We start from the raw sequence: 22,488 nt of genomic DNA on the forward strand, positions 1-22,488 counted from the left end.
CCTCCAAGGCGCCGCCGCTGGGCGACGCAAGTACCTCCGTGAGCATCAGCGCCAAGCAGCTGACAGAATCCAGCCAGATGTTTCTCCCCTTTGCCTTTTCTTCCTTCCTTTAGCTTTCCTAGGACTTCAAACAGCCGAGGCAGCTTCAACGCCGAAGCCCCCTGCCGTGGTGGGCAAATTTGGGCGACCCGCGCTAAGGAGCGGTTGGTTGACCACTGCTGCAAGAGATACCTGCCTGGACTTGCAGTGCTGGTCCCCAGCGCTCTCCTCCAGTGAAGGGGATGTGGAGACGTCTAGGGGCAGTGATGTCCTGAGCTCATTAGCCCTGGAATGGTCAGTGGCACTTCTGAGAAATAGGGGTCAAAGTGCTTGAGGACTAGGTGAGGCCTGAGAGATGCCAGGAAATCAGCTGCCAAGGTTGGGGCGCAGGGCAGACGCAGCCAAGTGTAAGATGCCCTCTATACCAGCCGCTGCCCTGGCCATCCAGGCTAGGGACTGAGGGCACAGTTTGGCAGCTCATTCTGACCACTGATGATCTCGAGGAAACGCCTCCTTTTTTTTTGCCTGAGTTTCCCCCAACCGGCTGAAGGAAAGTTCCCATGCCCTCCACGCCTCTTCGCAGAAGCTGCGCCGCCCCCACTCGCCTCCCCGCTTTTGGTTCAGCAAGTGCCCACATCTGCCCAGAGAGGCGCTGGGGCCTCAGGAGCTGCCCGCCCCACCTGGTCCGCCCTCCCCCAACCCCGCCGCGAGGCGCCCTCCCCCGCCCTCTCTTTCCCCTCCCCCAAACCCCAGCCCGAGCTCGTTCCTGCGCGCGCGCTCTCCGGGGCCCAAGTGAATAGTCCTCGCGCGAGCGGGACACGGTGGTGGATGCAATTCCGCTCGCCTCCAGCCACCAGGAGCTCCCCGGCGCCGCAGGCAGCGTCCTCCTCCCAAACAGCTGCGCCTGCACCTGGACAGTCTGGACCCTCGTGCCCTGCCCCCGGGGTCTCGCGCGGGGGGCGCCCCCGGACATCCCCTGCGGGCCGGGTGGAGGAGGAAGAGGAGGAGGAGGAGGAAGAAGACGTGGACCAGGACCTGCACCCTACCCAGGACAGTTGGCTGCGCTGCTCCCACATCTCTTTAAGGGGAGGAGGAAAGAGCCCAAAGAGCCATGGGGGGCTGCAAAGTCCGGGAATTTCTTTTGCAATTTGGTTTCTTCTTGCTTCTGTGGACGTCTTGGCGGGGCGAGTGCAGTCACGTCTCCAACAACCAAGGTAAGGGATGGGACAGAGATGCTGGAGAGGGCAGGCAATCCGAACATTGGTGCATCCATAGGTCATCTCCTGGAGAGAACTTAAGTCCTGGCATCTGCATCTCCAGGCTCACTTCAAGAGGGGACAATGATGGCTCCCTTACCAAAAGTCACTGCCCACTCCTCCTGGGACCAGAACCTCACAAACGGAGGTCCTTTTTCCTTTAAATGCTGCATGAGCTTCAATAGCGCTTGGGACACTCCAGGGCCAAAAGAAAGCTCCCCCTCTGAGCTGTCTCCACAGGAGGTCAGGCTGTGTAGCCCAGACTTAATGGAGACTTCCAATTCTTGGCGGTTGCACTTAGTAAGGAAAAGTGTAGGTGCTCCCACATGTCTTCATGAAAGGCAAGTCGCCCCCGCTGTACTCTGTGGCCAAATATCAGCCAGCCTGTCGCTGCCAGCTACTCTCAACCACCCCCGCCTGGTTGCAGCCGGGTGTCCCCATCCATCACACAGACTGAATGTAGACTTGTTACACATGATTGCTAGATCCAGATGCCCACAGATTCCTATGTGTGCCTTCTCTTTATTGAGAACAGGGATATAGAGCATACTTGCTAATTTCCAAGTTGTGACTGTTCTATTCACGCTGTCAGATGCTTTCCGGGAGGGCTATGGATAAAATGGGAAAATGAAGATGAATAGTGTATGAGAAGTGAAAGGTTTACCGAATGGAATCACATAGACTTTTTTTAAAAAGTATCCCACATTTCACTTAAACATCTTTATGAAATTTATTCTAGTGGGGTTTTACTGAGATATTAAAAAGATCTATAAAAATAACCCCTGCATATTCTTAAACTAAGTGGCAAACAACTATAAAAGTTTTCCAGCAGGTACCTGGCTGGATGTTCTCACTAGGGCTGTAATGATACCAATTGCATCTATTAATTCACACTCAGTCTAAAGAATACATACATAAAATGGTTGCAATAAATTAGTTAATCTTTAGCCTGTAATATATAACTTGAAGGCCCTCAAAGTAAAAACTGAACTCAGAAGATGAAAATGCACATTTTTGTGGGAGAAGGAAAGATTAAGAGAAAAGGCAAATAAAACACTTTCCTTCACAATATGTTAAATATTTTATTTTGTTTTATTTTATTTTATTTATAGTTAACCTCTTGAAGGAATTTTTGTTTAGGTGCTTTAATAACTTTTCTATATTATTTGAAAATGTTTTACCTGCAGTATATCCCAAATACATTTACTTTAATTTAGAATGTTATGCATTGCTATTCTGTTCTAATTTATACAATTAGTACTTCTGGCATGATTTTGTATTACCTTTTTTTTTTTTTACCTTGCAGAATGCAATCACAAATGCATGTAAATTTGGAAATCATCATATCCTTCATGTCTTTGAACATAGATCACATACATAGCGTCAACTCTAGTGCCATATTCTTCTGCGGTGGTGCATGTCCTCATTTGATTTGAAGAACTATTGGTATCACATACTGAGTGTTTACTTATTCTATCTCTGTAAAAAACAGAAGATTGCTTTAAAAAAGTTAATTGCTTAAATAGAGGAGAGAAAAATTTAGGGAGTCAGATAGTCATCTTGTAATTTATGTAAGTATCTGTGAGTGCTAAAGAGATGTACATTGTAACTGTCCTGTTCTTTAGAAGTTTTAAGTACTTACTTCTATGCAATATCTTCCTAAATGATCATTGATAGTCAGTGCCAATGTAGACTAGTATCCATTCTAGGTCCTGGGAATACTAACATAAAACAGGTATCTGAATTTCAAAATACCGTTCCACAGAAATTTTTCAGGTGGAATGATATGACTTCTCAGGTATTCAAATTAAATTTAAAATTATAATGAGTTAATAGTTAACCTCTTGCAGGAATTTTTGTTTTTGTTTAGGTATTTTAATGACTTTTCTATAATATTTGAAAATATTTTACCTGCAGTATATTCCAAATACATTTAATTGCTTTATCAATTAGCATATTTTTGATCTTATAAGTACATAATTTACTTATTGAATTATTAGAGATAATATACTAAAACTCTTGTGTGTGCCAATATCCTAAAATTACATAAAAACACAAAGTAAATAGTACCTAAAGGCTAAATTGAGGAAGGTTTGCATATTTCTTTAAAATTTTAAAGAAGTGTGATTGTATTTCTTTTCAATAGATATATGATTTTTTATAAAATGCCTTATATAGAAATTGGCCATGATATTGTGTTGAAATAATCTTCCCACACTGAAATCATCACGTTAGTTAATGACTAATGGAGTTCAAACTTCTAAATGTTATTCTTACCAGCTAACATGCCTAAATGTTATTCTTTTAAACTTTTTGAGAATATATTTATAATTCGTAGGATCATAAATAGGTAACATGAATCAAAACACTAAAAAGGAAATGTTATTGTGACATTAAAATAATAAGCATGCACTATGGAAAGAGTGAGGTAAAAATATAAATCTTACTTCAACAGGTAAAAATAAGTATCTGTAATGATGAATACTTCAGAGACATGCTTTTAATTTTTCTAATAATGTCCTTTTAAGGGTAAAGTGGTAATAATATTATATTTTTATACTTGTTCTTTTTATGGAGATTAAAATTCCATTTTAATGTAATTTGTCTTTTTAAGGATATTCACAAAGTGAAATTATAATGTAATTTTGTTTTTTATGTATTTTAATGTAATTGCTGCTAATTGTTATTGTTATTGTTGGATGCTATCAAGTTGATTTTTACTCTTAACCACTTCATATATAATCATACAGTAGAATAAAGCAATGTTTGTTCCTACATCATCCTCACAGTCCTTACTGAGTTTGACCCTGTTGTAGTCACTATATCAATCCATGTTCTTTCATGCTCTTTTTCACTGAATTCTCCACTTTAAGAAACATGTTCTTTGCCAGCGACTTTTTCCTCCTGGCAACGTGTCCAAACTACATGAGGTATAGTTCTCACTATCCTTTCTTCCAAGGAGCATTCAGACTTTACTTCCCAAGACAGCTTTGTTTCTCTTCTGGCAATCAGTGGAATATTTACTGTTCATCTCCAACATCGTAATTCAAGTCTATCATTCCTTTGATTGGCTTTATTCATTTCCCGGATTTTGCATGAGTATGAGACAGTTGTGCATTGCTAACCGAAAAGTTGCTGGTTTGAATCTACCAGCTGCTCCTAGAGAGAAAATCTCCTCCTAGAAAAGTTTACAATCCTAGAAACCCTATGACGAGTCACTCTGAGTTGGCAGTGGGTTGCATTACATTTGCCCAATGCAGTATGTTTTCTGATTTATTTTCTGATTTCCATGGGTGTTGATTGCAATTACTTACTTTGCCAAATTAGAAAAAAAGTCCTTCACAGATAAAATTAGTGAGTTAAGCATACAACCTAACACTATCACTGAATTTTCCATAATGATGCCAAAAAAAGCCAAACCCATTGCCACCAAGTAAATCCCAATTAATAAAGACCATATAGGACAGAGTAGAACATCCCTATGGTGGTTTTTCTTAAACGGAAGGAGATGGATTAATGCCTTGACTACCACAATGGGCTTGAGAAGGACAAAGATGGTGTGGATGGGGCAGGATAGGGCAAGCCTCTTATTTTTTGTTTGTAAGGTCACTATGAGTTATACTCAGCTCAAGGACACCTAAAAGCAATAACAACCACCACCACCACCACAGTCTTGATGGGATCAGATGGCTACATCTTTCAGTTACCACTTTAACCACTGGGCAATCAGACCTCCATAGCAGAGTAAAATTATAATGGCATAAAAAGTGAACTGACTACTTCATTGTTTTCACATATTACTAATAATAACTTGGCTATAGGAAGGATGTCTTGTTTTATAACTGTGACATTGGAAATTCTAAAGAAAACATACATTGACTATTTTGCTATTGCCTAACTTTCCTGTAAATGGTCAGAATAAAGAGGTTTTCCTTGGTTATTTTAATAACTAAAAACATGTTTTCTATTCAAACTTCTTTTTTCCATTATTTCTTCTGTTTTTAAAAAGCACAATATTAATTAAGCATTGCGAATTTTTCTTTAAAAATATTTGGCCTTCTCAAAATATATAACCATTTATTTCTGTTTCTCTACTAGCCTTTAGGAGAGTATAAAAAAAGCAGTCTAGCTGCATGTATAAGTTAACCTTGTATAACACTGTATTAGTCACCAGGATTCATTTCCTTAAAGACTGTTCTACTTTAATGTGCATTTACAGCTTAATGCAATTAATGCATTTCTTAGATTATGGTTATGCTGCCAATCATGAATACTTTAGATGTTGATATAATTAAGTGAAAATATGGGTTGAGTAAATATCATCTAGTGTACTTATTTTACTGAAAATAGTGTGCAGTCTTTCCCTTCTGCCCCAAGACAATTTAGTAATAAATCAAGGACAAAACAGTATTCATACGAGTTGGTTCAATTGCTTTGAAATTATTCTCAGAGTTTTGTGTAAAATATAAGTAAACATATATAAGCAAAAAAAAAGTAGCCCCTTAAAAGAATGCATGGCCTAAAATGAACTGAACTATCATAAATAGGGTTCACAATTACTATATATAAGGTTAGATATTGTTGCTTTATTTATTGAAATAGATAAATTGGGGGAAATGCTTTAACAAATTTTGAAATGAATTTAAAATGAAAACCTTTAAGATTTTATTAAATAAAAGAAACTAAATGATTCTTAAAGACCATTTCTGAAAGACATTTCATTTCAATAATAGTTCTTTTATTTCGTTTTTATAGGTTTGAAAGCAATAATTGATTTACATTTTGTTTCTTTCATGTACACTCTTTTTAATACATTCTTTAATTTATATTGTATCTCCTGAAGTTATTAATACCCATTGTATTCCATATACTCAATCACTATTGATCTATGCCTGTTACTACCTTGACTCTTTGAGTCCTTATTGAATCTTTCATATTCCTTCACCCTCTTATCCGTCCGCTAAACTCTCCTGTCCCAGCGATCTTCACCCCTACCCTTTTTCTAACTCTCTATTCCTTCCTAATGACAGTAGTTTTTAAGGATAAACTAGTCAGAGTTGTAAAAGTCTTAGATTGCAGTTACATTGTTTCTTGTTAGCCATAAATAAAAAAAAAAAAAAAAACAACAACACAAAAAACAACCAACCAAACAAACATAGAATGTAACTTTATTATGCAATTGCAAATACAATTTATAATTTAGTGTGTAATTACAGTATTTTTCATATATAACAAGCTCACATAAATAGCATGCACATAGTTATAATATGTGTAGTGTAAGTAAAGCAATAGTGATTGCTTGATTTTGGAGGAAAAAATAAAATCACCACTTTTTTTGTGTATGAATACAGTCTTCACTATATCAGTGCTAAAAGTAGGAATAGAAAATATCACTGACCATGCATATTTAGCAGCTGACTAGTTAGGACTGTTTGCATCAAGTTTGGATCAAGTATATCGAAAATACATTTCTGCACAAAATGTTTGTGGTTTTCATTAATCTCATTTTCAAATAAAAATAATTGGGGAAGGTCAGTTGTTTTCAGCTACTGGCAAGTCAGCCCTCAGCCTCTGGGGACTCAATTCGTAAGGGAACAATACACTGACCCCCCTTTGCCATCCTCATGTTAAATTTTATATGGAATGGGTGTGATCTATTTGCTTATTTTCAGAAATAGATCACCAGATCTTTGTATCTAGTCTTTCTTACTATGGAATTAGATTAATTCTCATGACAATATGCAGATTTCCAGTCACAGATGGATGGTGGCCTTGTGTTTGAGATTAAACATCCGTCTAGGTCTGTTTTTGTGGAACACTGAATTCAGACACTAAAGTAAAAATCCTGATAGAGTGTACAAAAACAAAGCTCTTATATATGCACTTTCTCAAGGGGAGAAATAAGTGTATAATTAGACAAGGCACATAATCAAAAGGTATCTTTGCATTGTTGTTATTGTTGTGTACCGTTGAGTCAGAAATGACTCAAAGCTGACCGTCCATTGTGGTTTCAAGGCAGTAAATTACATGGGAAAAGATTGTTCATGTTTCTTTTACAGAGAAGCTGGTGGATTTGAACCATGTTCAATTTGGTTGGCAGTGTAACTCTTTACCACTAAGCCTTCAGAGCCCATCTTTCCTATATATAGTCATTTTTCTATAAGGAATTTGGTTTAATGTTATATTATAAATGTATATATAGAGAAATTTTAACATTGCTTGATTAACCAGTTTGGAAGCAGGAGTGGCATCCACTTCCTAAATAGCATGCCTCCGGGAACTCCATGAACTTTGATAAATGTCGATAGTGGTAGAGGGCCTTCAGACCTTTTGTTCACGGGGTTTCTATAAGTCATGCTCTACTCAAAGGCAATCAACAACAACAACAACACTATATTTTTTAGACACTGAAAAACATAATTTTTTTGGTTTCCATTTATCAACTCTACTCTCCTTTCACAGTCAGTAGAATCAATCTCATTTTTTTCTCTATCCCTCCCTTCTTTCATGCTTACATCATTGTTCCTGTTTCTTCCTCTGCCAAATTCATGCTGAAATTGTCCCACATGCATGCATATACACTCATGTGCAAGCATACATAATGACCTACCACTCTGTCCTAATCTGTGAAATTATTTTTCTTAAGCTGTGCACTAGTGTTATCCAAACAGAAACTGGTTAATATAGCATGTCCTTTGCTCAACATTTTTTTAGGGGTATAACTGTAGTCTTCAATATGGATTGAATTTCAGCCTAAAGATAAGGATTCTCACCATTAGGCCTATTGGTAGTAACATGTACAATGGAGAAGATTACAGTTGCTAACAATTTCAGCTTGCTTGATTCCACAATCAATACTCATGGAACTAGCAGAAATCAAAAGATGAATGCCACTGGAAAAATCTGCTTCTCCAGGGTCGTGAGGAGCAGTAATGTTAGTTTAAGAGACTAAGATGTACCTGATTCATGCTGTGGTTTTCACAATTACATGCTATGCATCAGAGAGCTGGACAATGACTAAGGGTAACAGAAAGGGGATCAGTGCCTTTGAGTTGTGGTGCTAGAGAAGAGTCTTGAACATACCATGAACCACCAAGAGAGCAAAGAGGTCTGTCTTGGAGAGGGTGAAATCAAGTTTCTCCTTGGAGGCAAGGATTTTTAAGCTCTCTCACATTATTTGCTCATGTAGCCAGGAGGGACCATTCCTTAGAGAAGGACATCATGCTTGGAAAGGTGGAGGGAAAGAACAAGACAGCAAAGCCCTGGACGAGATGGATTGGCATGGTAACTGGGTTAATGAAAGTCGGTGTTTCAGAGTCAGTGAGAGTGACTTAGGATAGGGCAGGCTTCACAGCTGTTATGTACACAAAGTCATTATGAATTGCAGGCAACTTGACGACATGTAACAACAGCAACAACATAAATAAGTTAGAGATCAATATATACACTTGAGTAATCAGAATAGGTTCGCTTTGTCTAACCTATATTGTTAATTATATAATAAAATGAAATGTATGTCTGATGATGCAATGCATATTTGCAGTATTCTGAACCACACTAGCAACTATCGGCTGATATTGTTTATGTAGATAAAAGAAATATATTATTTCTGTTTTTGCATTATTGTGTATTACTTTAGACTCTAAAACTTAGTACTTAGTTTCTAGAGTAAAAAAGATATGTTCTCTACCTTCATTGGCCTTATTTGCTAAAGATTAGGAACTTTTTTTTCCCCTTCAAAGCAGCTTGAACTTCTTCCTTCATCATCATAGGCTCTAGCTCATACATTGTTCCATTAAATTCTTCTGTGTCTGCCAATCCCTTCCGGGATTGGTGAAAGATCTATCAACAACCTTTGTTATGCAGATGACACAACCCTGCTTGCTGATACTGAGGAGGACCTGAAGCACTTGCTGCAGAGGGTCAAGGACTGTAGCCTTCAATATGGATTGAGGCTCAATGTCAAGAAGACAGAGATTCTCACTGGACCAATTGGCAGCATCAGGATGGATGGTGAAGAGATTAAGATTGTTCACAGCTTTAGTTTGCTTGGCTCCATGGTCAACTCTCTTGGCACCAGCAGCCAGGAAATTAAAAGACGTATTACGATGGGAAAGTCTGCTGTTAGAAACCTCCCAAAAGTACTGAAGAGCAATGGTGTCACTCTGGAGACTAAGGTGCGTCTGATACAGGCCACGGTCTTTGCTATCTCTTGTTATTCATCAGACAGTTGGACAATGACTAGGGAGGATAGAAGTAGAATTGATGCCCTCGAATTATGGTGCTGGAGAAGAGTATTTAGTGTACCATGGACTGCTAAGAAAACAAACAGATTCATCATCCTGGAGAGGGTTAAACCAGGCTGCTCCTTGGAGGCAAGGATTCTGAGCCTTCGTCTGACATACATTGGACATGTTGTAAAGGGGAGCTGGTCCTTGGAGAGGGACATCATTCTTGGGAAAGTGGAGGGACAGCGCGGGAGGGGAAGGTCCTCTATGAGGTGGATTGATTCAGTGACTCGGGTAATCGGGCTGAGTGTGTTGGAGATAGTGCGATTGGTGCAGGATAGAGCAGGGTTTAGGGTTGTTGTAGATAGGGTCACTATGAGTCACAAGCGACTCAAGGGCACATAACAACAACAAAAAAGATTAGGAAAATATAGATATGCAGATAGTTAAATGAGAAGATGTTAAAATTTTTCTGGTGGAAACAGGAAAAGACACTGGAATTAGAGATGAACACTCTTATTCTAGTATTATTATTAAGCCTATTGGAAAATTATTATATAAGGAAGTTATTGAGAAATTTTAACCAGGTAACATGAAATGATTGGCATTTTAATCTTGTAGTAACTAGTGAGAATAATCAGAAGCTATCATGAGTAGAATTAGGAGTCTGCTGCAGTTGTCACAGAGAGGAGTAATAGTAGCCTGGTCTAAAGTGGTGACAGTGGACATTGAGAAACTATTTTGAAGGTCAAATTTATAGCATCACCTTTTTCTTAAAGAGAAATAAATGTGGTAAATGAAATGTTTAATATTTCTCAAGATGCTCAAATTAATTTTGCATTACCTTATAAAATAGATTTACTCCATAACTGTTGCTAATTAATAAAGTGCAAGAAGGATAATATAATACAAAAATACATAGCCTGGGTACAATGCCCAGTATAAAATTATTGTTCTTTCAAAGCATTCTGTACTCCTTGAATGCATTTTGAATCAATAGATGCAACTGTTTCAAGTGAGTTTCTCATGTTGGGAACCTAAGATTTTTTGTAAGTCATATCTTACTGGAAGATATGAAACAACAAAATGTATTTAATTAACAAACAAAAAGTTTTGGTTAGTTTTATTTTCCTTTGCTATGATGTAACTGTTACTGAAAACAAAAGATCTAAAGGATACTAGATTGAAAATAGGTGTGTGTCTTGTTCCTTCTATGCACTGTGTGTAAATAAAGAGAGAAACAAACATGCATAGAAATTTCAAAGATGAGAATATTCTTGAGGAAAAGGATGAGGTAAGATCTCTTAAGACTGTCATAAGAAAACAATAAATTGCATACATTTTTAAAACGTCCATACTTCTCTGCCTTGAACATATTCATTATCTTAAACATAGTTTAGATTTGAAAAATGCCTAATGTAAACAACTCTCTTGTGTATTTACTGCTTAATTTAGAAAATTTATAATGTGGAGGTACTTCGCTTAAACATTATATCTATATCTATATCTATCTATAATGTATCTATCTATACACACACACACACACACACACACACACACACACAAACGTACAATCCAGTGAAGGGTTTGCAGATCTGGTATAGATAAATTTATTTGTTTTCATAATCTATAATCAAGTATAAAATCCTTTGGAAATGTGGATTGTATGATAGCGAAATATACCAGTATTGATTATCATCTCATAATATAAAATACTTATTATTTACAAAGAATTTTGTAATTTTATTGCTTTGTATCTTTAAGTAAAATAGAAGCTATTTAGCAAACATATTAGGCGTTTTCATGCATCAGACATATGTTAGGTACTTACGCTGTGATGAAAATTATTCTCAGTGTCTGTTCTTCTGAAATTCAATCTGCTTTGTTGATGTCACATATCTTTGAGTAATTGAGGCTTATTTTTCAATTACTTGATGATTCTTATAAAATAAATGAGCTTTCAAATAAATGATATTGTAGAAAAAGGTAGATGGCAATAAGGAAACCTATTTTTAATGTGCATTATTTGCAAATTTCTTCCCAAAAGATCTGCTACTGTTAATTTTATTGCCAATTACATGTTTTATTAAATGGGACATAAAGAAAACATATATGTGCACATTTTACAAACATTAATGTATACAAAAAATATTTAACATAACTTATTTTTATGAACTTTTACTCAAAAGATATCAGACTCTGTGGACGTTTATATTTAAAAACGAGTTAATGATGAAGTTTCAGTTTCCAGTTTCAAATATGGGAGCACATGTGTTTATACTAAATTATGGAATGAGAATTAGGGTAAAAGTTTGCATTTCCACTCCATATCCTGAAAATATTTTTGCCATTTGTCGAGGATGTTCCTGAATCTTCTAGCTATTGACTGTTTGATGAGTTGTACTTGGCAGAAATAGTTGGAAACGTTCTCAGTTTCATTTCAAAACTTAGGGTATAGAAGTCATACTGACTTTTCATCATAAGAGATATAAAATAACATTGCTTTAGAAAATGGGTGTTTAGAAAATTGACCTTTTTTTCCCCTTTTATAATGTTACATGTTTTTGTGTAAACTGGATATGAAAAAAAATTTTTTATAAATATAAAATATGGGTGTGATATATATATACATATATATATAAATGTGTAAAAACTGTGTGAGATATATGTGTGTGTGTATATGTATATATGTGTATATATATATGTGTGTGTGTATATGTTGTTTATTGCCTTCAAGGTGAGCACGACTCATAGCGACTCAATGAACAAAAAGGCCTGAAGCCTCTCTACAACTATTGACATTTATTAAAGTTCATAGGCATGTTGTTTAGAAAGTGGATGCCACTCCTGATACCAAATATATATGAAGTATTTGAAATGACTGGAACAGCATATGAACAGAGAACTGCCAGAAGTGCAGGCTGGGTTTAGAAGACTGTAACTAAAGTTAGATGAATCTTGGATGAAAGCAGGGAGTACCAGAGAAATTCCTATCTCTGTTTCATTGGCTATGCAAGGGCATTTGACTGTATGGACCACAACAAACTGTGGCTAACTCTGAGAAGAATGGGAATCCCAGAACACTTGTTCATATTTACGTGAAACCTATACTTGGACCAGAAGACAGTTGTCCGAACAGAGCATGTAGACAATGCATGGTTCAAAATTGGGAAGTATGTATGCCAGAGATGTATCCTGTCTCCATACCTCTTCAATCTGTATGGAGAACAGATCATCCAGGAGGCTGGGCTCTATGAGGAGAAATATGATATCAGGATTGGAGGAAGACTCATCAACTATTGTGTTAAGCAGATGACACAACCTTGCTTGCTGAACTGAGGAGGACCTGAAGCACTTGCTGCAGAAGGTCAGACTCCAGCCTTAAATACAGATTGAAACTCAATGTCAAGAAAACAAAGAGTCTCACCACTGGGCTGATTCGCAGTATTGTGATGGATGATGTAGACACTGAGATTGTAAACAGCGTTACTTTGCTTGGCTCCACAGTCAACATTCTTGGCACCAGAAGCTAGGAAATTAAAAGGGAAAGTCCGCTGTCAGAGAGCATTCCAGAGTCCTTTAGTGCAATGATATAAGTCTGGAGCTTAAGGTGTGCCTGACACAAGCCATGGTCTTTGCAATTACTTGCTATGCATCAGAATGCTGGACAATGACGAGGGATGATAAAAGGAGAACTGATGCCTTTGAGTTGTGATGTTGGAGAAGAGTATTGAATATACCATGGACTGCTAAGAGAACGATCAGGTTTATCCTAAAGAGGATTAAACCAAACTGCTCCTTGGAGGCAAGGATTATGAAGCTTTGTCTGATTTACTTTGGACATGCTGCAAGGAGAGACCTGTCCTTGGAGAGGTACACCATGCTTAGGAGGGTGGAGGGACAGCACAGGAGAGGAAGACCTTCTTAGAGATGGATTGATTCAGTGACTGGGATAATGAGAGTAGATGTATCAAAGACATTTAAGATTGTAACAGGATAGAGCAGGGTTTAGGGTTGTACCTATGGTTGTTTTATAAATATATATGTGTGTGTGTGTGTATATATATGTGTGTGTGTGTATAAATGTATATATATGTATACATATATACACACTATATATATTATATATAAATATAGATATAGACACACACTATATATATATAGACAAACAATATATACATACACACACTATATACTATATACACTATAGACTATACTATATACACTATATACTATATATACGCTGTACTCGCTCTCTATACACACACACACACACACACACACACACACACACACTCCCCTATTGTGGTGGTGGTGGTGGTTGTGTGCTGTCAGGTTTTCTGTGACCGTATAACATCTCTGAAGCTTGCTCTTTCCTGAGCCAGTCTCACTGACTCTGACACACCTACTCCTCTTGCCCCAGTTACTTTATCAATCCATCTCAACCAGGGTCTTCCTCCCATGCACTGTCCCTCCACCCTTCCAAGCAGGATGTTCTTCAAAGAAAGGTCTCTCCTGGCCATGTACCCAAATATGTGAGATGGAACTTCAAAATTTACTGCACTATATTTTGGTGTATTTTTATGTTTAAAATAGTAACGTTTATTTAGTTTAAACGTTGTGTTAGTGTTAGTCTAAAAGTTGACTTTTCATAGTCCTTACAATTGTCCTTATCTAGTCTCCAACTACCTTAATTTCAAGCACATCATCTTCCAAATCAGCATGATCTTGTAAATTATTAACAGCCATGGGACTAAGATAAGAGAAAGAGTGCTTCGCACACTACCTAGCAAGACGTGGAGTGAATACGACTTGTGGTGGCAAGACTTAAGGGAGACTAGAGCACGACTCTGTGAGACCTTGGTGGTGGAGAGACTGGAGCATTGCTGTAGAGAAACTATGGCAAGATATAAGCAAAGGAGTCCTGAGACAAAACCCTCATTTAAATGTTTTTGCAGTTCTTGCCAATGCTTGAGGGAGATACTGATTTATAACTGCTCTGAGGCAACAATTTTGGATGATTTAAATTTGACTATTCAACTTAAACCGGTACCTGACTAATTGAGGAATTGTACCTTCAAACATTGGGCTAAAACTTGGACTTGTTTTGGATGATATTCTTTGCCTCCCCACTCTCCAATTTACTTCCCTAATAAACTTCATTCTCAGTATCACAACTATGCGTCTGTGTGTCAACAATGAATAAACTAACCTCTTGCTGTTGATATGGCTCAAGACACACAGGAAGCTGGCCTACAGGCTCTTTATATGCTTTCTGCTCTGGGATAGGGCAGTGAGGGGCTGTATTATCTCACTCCTTATCTAACTCCATCTGGCCTTTCAGAGAGACATTCACAATCTTGTGCCCTCATGTCCAGGTTTTTCCTCTTCAGATTTTCTTACATATGGTAATTATAATTAAATGTATTTTAACCAAGTTAACAAATATATTTTATTTACCAAGAAATGAGACAATATTTATATTATTATTATCTCAAATAGTAAATATTTGATATTTGTGTTTAATTGAATTTATTTCCCTCAGATTTTAGTAGAGTTATATCTCTATTAAAACTTAATTTTTATACTTAAGGGTGTGGCCATTATATTTTTGTTGCTATAAATGGATTTTTAATATTCTTGAAATTAAAAGAAATGAAATACATAACTAGCAAAAATAAACTAATTACTTGTGAATAAATAAATTGTTGTAAGTATTGAATGGAAAACTGAAGCTTATTTTTTAATATAATGGGGTATGTAAGTAGCTACAAACATAATACAATGAAAGAAAAATAGAAGTAAGAAAAAATATGGCAGTGTTTTTAAAATGACCCAATTTTGTTAAGAATGACTTTTTTTTCTTTTTCCAGAATTGCTAACATAGGTCAACAGTATATATGTGCATTGTTGTTGTTGTGTGTACCGTAGAGTCAGAACTGACCTGTAGCTGACCCTACGGCGGGTTTACAGAGGCAAAAATCTCATCGGAGGGGACTGTCTATCCTTCTCCCATGGAGCAGCTGGTGGCCTCGAGCTGTGTGCTTTTGGGATTGCAGGGCAGCTTCTTGCCATTTGACATTTACTACATCTCTTTACTGTGCCCTTTAAGGAAATAAAGCATGTTAAAGCCTCTAACATCTTAGAGTTTAAAACATAGCTAATGAGACTATTCATATGGCAGTGAATGATATAATATTAATTTATATGTCAAAGTAGTATTTATTGAATTGTTTCATAGATATGTTCATTGAAACTATTGTTCTCGAATGATAGGAAACCTCAAAAATTTATGAATTAGCATATGGGAACTCTGGGAATGCGTACTGATTTGATATTTGATATTTGGCATGGCTCTATATTTACCATCACTTCCTTTGGCTGCAGGAAATGGAATAAGAGCTATCTACTAACCAAGCAACTCCTTGGAGGCAAGGATTTTGGGGCTTCGTCTGACATATTTTGGGCATGTTGCTAGGAGGGACAGGTCCTTGGAGAGGGACATCATGCTTGGTAGGGTGGAGAGACGACGCAAGAGGGGAAGACCCTCTATGAGATGGATTGATTCAGTGACTGGGGTAATCGGGATGGTTGTGTCAGAGACAGTGCGATTGGCACAGGATAGAGCACGGTTTAGGGCTGTTGTACATAGGGTCGCTGTGAGTTGCAAACGACTCGATGGCATATAACAACAACAACAACAACTGACCATTTATTATAATAACAATATTATGAATAATAAAAATACGTACTTGACATCTAAATACTAGTAATAAAGCACCAATTAACTGAGTAGAAATACTATTATATTTGCAAGCAAGCAAACCCCTTCTATTGCGTCTGGTGAATAAATATATATATCTCAATTGTCAGGATTTATCAGCATGAATTAAAAAAAAAACAAAAACCAAACCCACCCAGATAATTAAAACAAGCAACTAATCCAAAACCCATTACTGTTTGACTATTTTTAATTACTTATTCTGAATACAAACTACTATAACTTTTTATTCTACTCTTAAAATAATATTTAATAATACTATTGACTTAAAATATTGTCAAAAATCTTAATTTATATGTTCTTTTAATTTATTATTTTATGACTATTGAAAGTATCGATGACAATGTCTAATTTATAGTATATACAATGTAAACATGTAATAATGTTTCTTTACATAGTTACTTTTTGTCTCCTTTAATGTTAAATTCTTGCTTTACCATGTCTTTTCTAATTTTTTCTAATTTTAGTAAATATCATAAGTTTAGAATACTTGTTTTCTTTAATATTATCTTAGGAAATTCAGTAAATTACTTTTGGTGGAATATTTATTTTATATTTGAGAAATGTGGCTCTGAAAGTACATGGCAATAGAAATTGCTGCCAGAGCTTGATATTTTTTAACAGAGAAAAATCAATAGCAGATTAACCATGATTAACTGTTGACATTTAGAATTGTGCAGATAGAATGTCAAAAAGCACTGAAAACTATCAATCTAGTTTTTAAATTATAATGGTATTCTTCTTTATTAATCTAATATTTCATGTGTCTCATCCTTTGGTCAATATAAAGGCTAGGTTTGTTCCAAATAATTGAAATCATCACGAGAGCTTATGAAAAACCTGGTAAGCCTTAAAGAATTGATTAATTGAAATAAAATAATAGATAGACTAATAAAACTAGTAATTATTCATTACTTTGCATGTACCTTGATTTGCTTTTGTGATTATTATTATTGCCATTTTCCTTGTTGTATAATCCAGTCATGTAGGCATTACTTGTAGTTCAGGAAAGTGTATTGTTGTTGGACCAATATATGTCTCTTCTTTCCATAATTTTATAAAATCTGTAATATGGTTATTTATTTACATGTGGCGTTATTTAACATCCAATCAGAATATATGTCTTGAATCTTTGAAATACTTATGTCCTTCTTCTGTTGTTACTGTTGTTTAATGCTCTCCAGTCAGAATTGTCTCATAGCTGACTCTCCAGTGGATTTTTCTTTTGTGTGTGTATTCTTTTAAAAATTTTATACTGATTTAGTTACAAAGTTCAAATACATTGGTTTTTACACAAGATCCATCCCATTTCCTTCACTCCCCACCCTTCGAATTGTCCAACCCAATGATTAACACCCCACTGTCCCACCCATTCTCACCCCTCTGCTTTCACCCTTCCCCTCTTGGACCTTCATGCTCATTCTACAATAATGATTTTATACAGTATTGGTCCTTGTGGGACTGAGTTAGTTCACTCAGCATAGTTGCACAGGAGGAGATTGTTCACATTTCTTCCTTAGAGCAGCTGGTGGATTTGAACCCTGTGCCTTTGGTTTGGCAGTACATGCAACACCTTCCTTCACAAGTCTCAAAACACCAAACCAAAACAAAACATGCAATGCCATCAAACTCATTGCAGTGGAAATAGAGCCAACTTAAAGTACACTCTCCAGCAGGCTTTTGGAGGGTATAAATCAGAAGGGAGGAAACAGCCCACCTTTTTCCCAGTAAGCCTCTGGTAGATTCCAACCAGCTGCTTATAAGTTGACAGCACAGCTCCATATGGACTAAATCACAAGTGATCATCTAAAATATCAATCTGCCTTAAAACCAGATTTTCTTCATTTGATGATGTTGTCAGAGTTTTAATGCCTTAATTATAAAAGATAATTTATATGCATCCTTCCATGCACACTCAACATTTATGATGATGTTGACCTCCTTTTCCAAATGCAACATTAGTTTGTTTGGAAAATCTACTCCTATTGTGGCGTCAGAGCCCAGAAGGCTTACAACACACCCTTCAAACTAAGGTAATAGTATATTTAATGTCCAATGTCAAGATTATTTCATTCAGTGCAATTGCTCTCTACGTTCCAGTTCCTAAATCTATGAATTTAGGAACAAAGTAAGACTTTGTTCCAGTGTGAGAATGGAGAACATTTCATGCGAATTAGTTGTTTTTAGATTATAAGAATTATGTTTTTACATTTGTTCTGCTAAATTAAATATAATGTGCTGTTCAGGTTAAAAAAATAAAATCCAAACCAAACCTAACCAAACCACTACTTTTGAGTCCATTCCAACTCGTACTGATGATATTCCAGCTTGTTTTCAAGGTTGTAAATCTTTATAAGAAGAGATTCTCATCATTCTCTGATAGAAAAACTGGTGGATCTAAACCCTTTTCAGTTAACAGCCTGAACTTAATGCACCACACCACCATATCTGCCTCTTACACACACACACACACACACACACACACACACATATCCTGTTAATTCCAAGTGTTTGTCCCAAGTTTTCTTTTAATTACACATTTTATGATTTGGATTTCAAAATTTATTTTAGCCCCCAAACTTTCTACACACTTCTCCTTGGCCTCTGAAATTCGGTTCATATGCATACAAACATCAATCAATAAAAAAACTGGAAAATAAAATATTCATTTACCAACCACTGTGTAAGTAATTTAGGTACTGATGACAAGCTACATGACAAAAGGTCATTTGCAGAATTACAACTGCTAGAATTCATTCTGAAGTTAAGTTTCTTTCTATCCTAGTGAAATAAAGATCAACCTCAATCCATTTACATAATTCAATCCATTAACCCATTCTGCTCTTTATTTTTTTTAGAAGAAATTAAAAAGGAGGACAAAACACTAAAGTTAAGCCTATTAAAAATATGTGCTCCATGGAAGTATATGCATGTAGCTTTATTGCAAGTGAAGAGTGTATTTTAACTCATCCTTTTATATGTTGTTGTCCTTCTTTGTGTTGTAAAATTGACTATGATTAGCAATAATCCTATGAACAACAGATTTGAACAATGCCCTGTCCTGCATCATTCTCCACAATGTCCACTATGGTCAAGTCCATGTTGGAGTGATTGTGCCACTCTGTCTTGTTGAGGGTCTTCCTCTATTTCTCTGACCCTCTGACTTTACTTTCATGACGTCAGATATTGATGTGTCTACCTTCAATCCTGATGCCACAGTCTTTTTCATACAGTGAAGCTTCTAAAATTATTTGCAAAGCATACAGATTGTATAGGCATGGAAAGAGAATACAACTTTGTGATTTTAAACCATGAAGTATTCCCTTGTTTTTTCTGAAAACTACTTCTTGGTCTATATATAGGTTTTACATGAGCACAATTAAGTCGCTGGGACTTTTACTCTTCTCAATATTACCCATAATTTGTTATGCTCTACACAGCCTTTGAATAGCCAATAATACACAAGTAAACATCTTACGGCATATTTTGCTTTCCGCCAAGATCCATATGAGCTCAGAAGTGATATACTTTGTGTGAAATCCTCTTCAAAATAAACCTTGACTTTCTAGAAGTTCCTTGTCAATATATCATTTTAACTATTGTTTCATAATCTTCAGCAAGATTTTGTGTAGACTATTTTCTAATACTGCCAGACACTGATAGACTTCTTAGGTAGAAAAATTCTGGAAAATAGTTTAAAGGCAGTGGAGTATTTTAGGAGTTTAGATGGAATCTCTATATAAGAACGACAACAACAACAACCACCCATCTTTATCCTGAAAATGTTACCAAAGTTAGATGTACTCCAGAAAAAGAAAAACATAAGAAATAGGAGTAAAAGAAAAAAAAAAAAAGCTACCTGAGGAAAGAATAGAAATTAGACTTCCCCTATAATTAAATTTAAAAAAAAAGATTCCGGAAGATAACATAGAGGTAGAACTCTGTAATTTTTATCAGAAATCAATTATCAGACACAATTACAAGTGCCTTAGGAATTTGGCTCCTAACCCAAATGTACATGATTCAACTCCTCCAACAGCTTCATAGGACAGAGATCAGAAATCTCCCATGCCATTTACTATCTATGAAAACCAGCTGAGGCTTAGCTATGAATGCATTCTAACTTGAGGGTACATAACAGTGACAACCAATAGAAGACATGTTAATATGTTGTTGTTGTCGTTGTTATGTGCCTTCAATTCTCCTGCCACTCACAGCGACCCTATGTACAACAGCCCTGATCTATCCCTTGCCAGTCTTACTGTCTCCAATACAACCAAACCTGTTACTCCAGTCACTGAATCAATCCATCTCATTGAGAGTCTTCCTCTCCTGCACTATCCCTCCAACTTCCTGTGCATAACATTATCGAAATAAATCTTTAGGATTAACATGTTAAATATTTGGAATATCATGTGTTAGAAAACTCTATTATCTAAAATTCACATAAACATCAATATAAAAATTAAATTAATCCAATTATAAACAATGAAAGGGAGCAGATAAGCGGACATTCAGATAGTTAACAGACACAAGAAATGATGCTTAAAATTATTAACCATTAAAGTTGTGCAGATCAAGACTACAATGACATACCATCTAACCTCTGCTAAAATAGCACCTAAACAACAAATTTTGGTGATAATAAGTGGGTATTATAACACTTATTGATGATCATGGACTCTATGGGATTGTAGTGTATGCATTTTGAAAAATAGTATGATGCTTTCTCCAAAAGTTGAAATAGATATTCCTTAGTAAGTATAAATTTGAGGTGTGTATATGCCTAGTGAGTGTACACACCTCATAGGTATAAAAACTCTTGAAATATTCAAATGAATGTCTAGGTTATATATATTTTACGGATCAAGTAAGAAACTTAGAAAAAATATACACACTTAGATTCTTTGTAGCATTATTCACAATGGCAAAAGAAGATGGAAACAATCTAACTATCCATGAGTGGATAAGCACAATGTGTTAAGTACCTATTGGGAGATCCTGTGCAGCCACAAGAATAATAATGAGTTCTTGAAACATAATATGGATCGGTATGGAAGAATTCATGCTGAGTGAAATAAATCAGTTACCAAAGAACATATATTTTGTGATTGCTTTGTAAGATGATAAAAAGAGTTCAATACATATTGATAGTTACCAGGCATGAAAGGAAAGGGAAGGTTCTAAGAATTCATGAGATAGGAGAATTTTTTTTTAAATTTTTGTTCATTGGAAAGGTCACAACAAATGTGGGTGAAGTGCACAAGAGAACAGGATGTATTTGATAGTAGACAATACATACAATTTTGTAGTAACACCAGTGTCAACAAAAATTACATATATGGGTATATAAAATATGCACATTTGTGTAGAAATTTGTGAACACATATGTATGCCTACATAAATAAGCATATATACAAAAGGTGCATAAGTTAGTATGTTCATGCAATAATATTTACTTATAAATCGCTTCAGGGACACAATTACAAAGATACTAATCTGACATAACCAATCATCTTAGCAATTGATTTTCTGGATTTGAAGTTTAGGGCTATTATTTTATGGGACAACTCAATTTATTGGTATTAGTGTGGTTCGTGTAGATTGTACCACTCCAGTGTGGTAAGTAGTGTGTGGGTGTTGAAAGTAAAGTCCTGCCCATCTAACATAAAATTATTTGTTCCTACTCTTCTATAACTAAATAAAATGAAACGAGAAACTCAAAGTTGAAATTTACTTAAGAGCAGCTGGTTGTGTTGTTGAAAATTTCTAGGGGGGAAAAAAGTATGCAGGTTATATAAATGGTTAAGCACTTTATTACTAAAACACTATGGGGTTGAGCCAACTCGAAGATAACTCAAAGGAAAAATGTGACTGTTTGCTTGTGAAAGGTTACATAGCCTTGAAAAACATATTGAGGACAGTTCAACTCTGCAATAAACTTGATTGCTGGAAACATAATGAATGTTGGTGCTTTTCAGAACTACTAAGGGACAAAGATTGTGCAAAAGCTACCAATACATTTTTTTTACAAGCACATGAGTCCAAAAATTATGGAAAAGTAAAAGAAAAGATTCTTTCACTGTTTTACAAACCCTCCCCCAGGTCCCCTCCACCATGGAGCCCTCGCTCTAGTCTCCTGTGATGACAGAAATACCTAGTTATATATCTCTTTTAAACAGTT

The 22,488-nt window shown here is 36.1% G+C and overlaps 1 protein-coding gene across 1 annotated transcript in view; it reads left to right on the top strand.

The window, feature by feature from the left end:
* Positions 1-830: 830 nt before the first annotated feature.
* LOC102862055 (ephrin type-A receptor 6-like) overlaps positions 831-22,488 on the top strand; it is a 1,552,036-nt gene continuing 1,530,378 nt past the window's right edge. The window contains 2 exon segments of the mRNA XM_006894142.1: positions 831-1,125; positions 1,127-1,253. Coding sequence (XP_006894204.1) covers positions 868-1,125; positions 1,127-1,253 — 385 coding nt within the window. The 5' untranslated portion in view covers positions 831-867.

The sequence above is a fragment of the Elephantulus edwardii genome, unplaced genomic scaffold (assembly GCF_000299155.1).
Source record: "Elephantulus edwardii isolate Elephantulus edwardi_28Jun2011 unplaced genomic scaffold, EleEdw1.0 scaffold00136, whole genome shotgun sequence".
In the NCBI taxonomy this organism is placed as follows: Eukaryota; Metazoa; Chordata; class Mammalia; order Macroscelidea; family Macroscelididae; genus Elephantulus; species Elephantulus edwardii.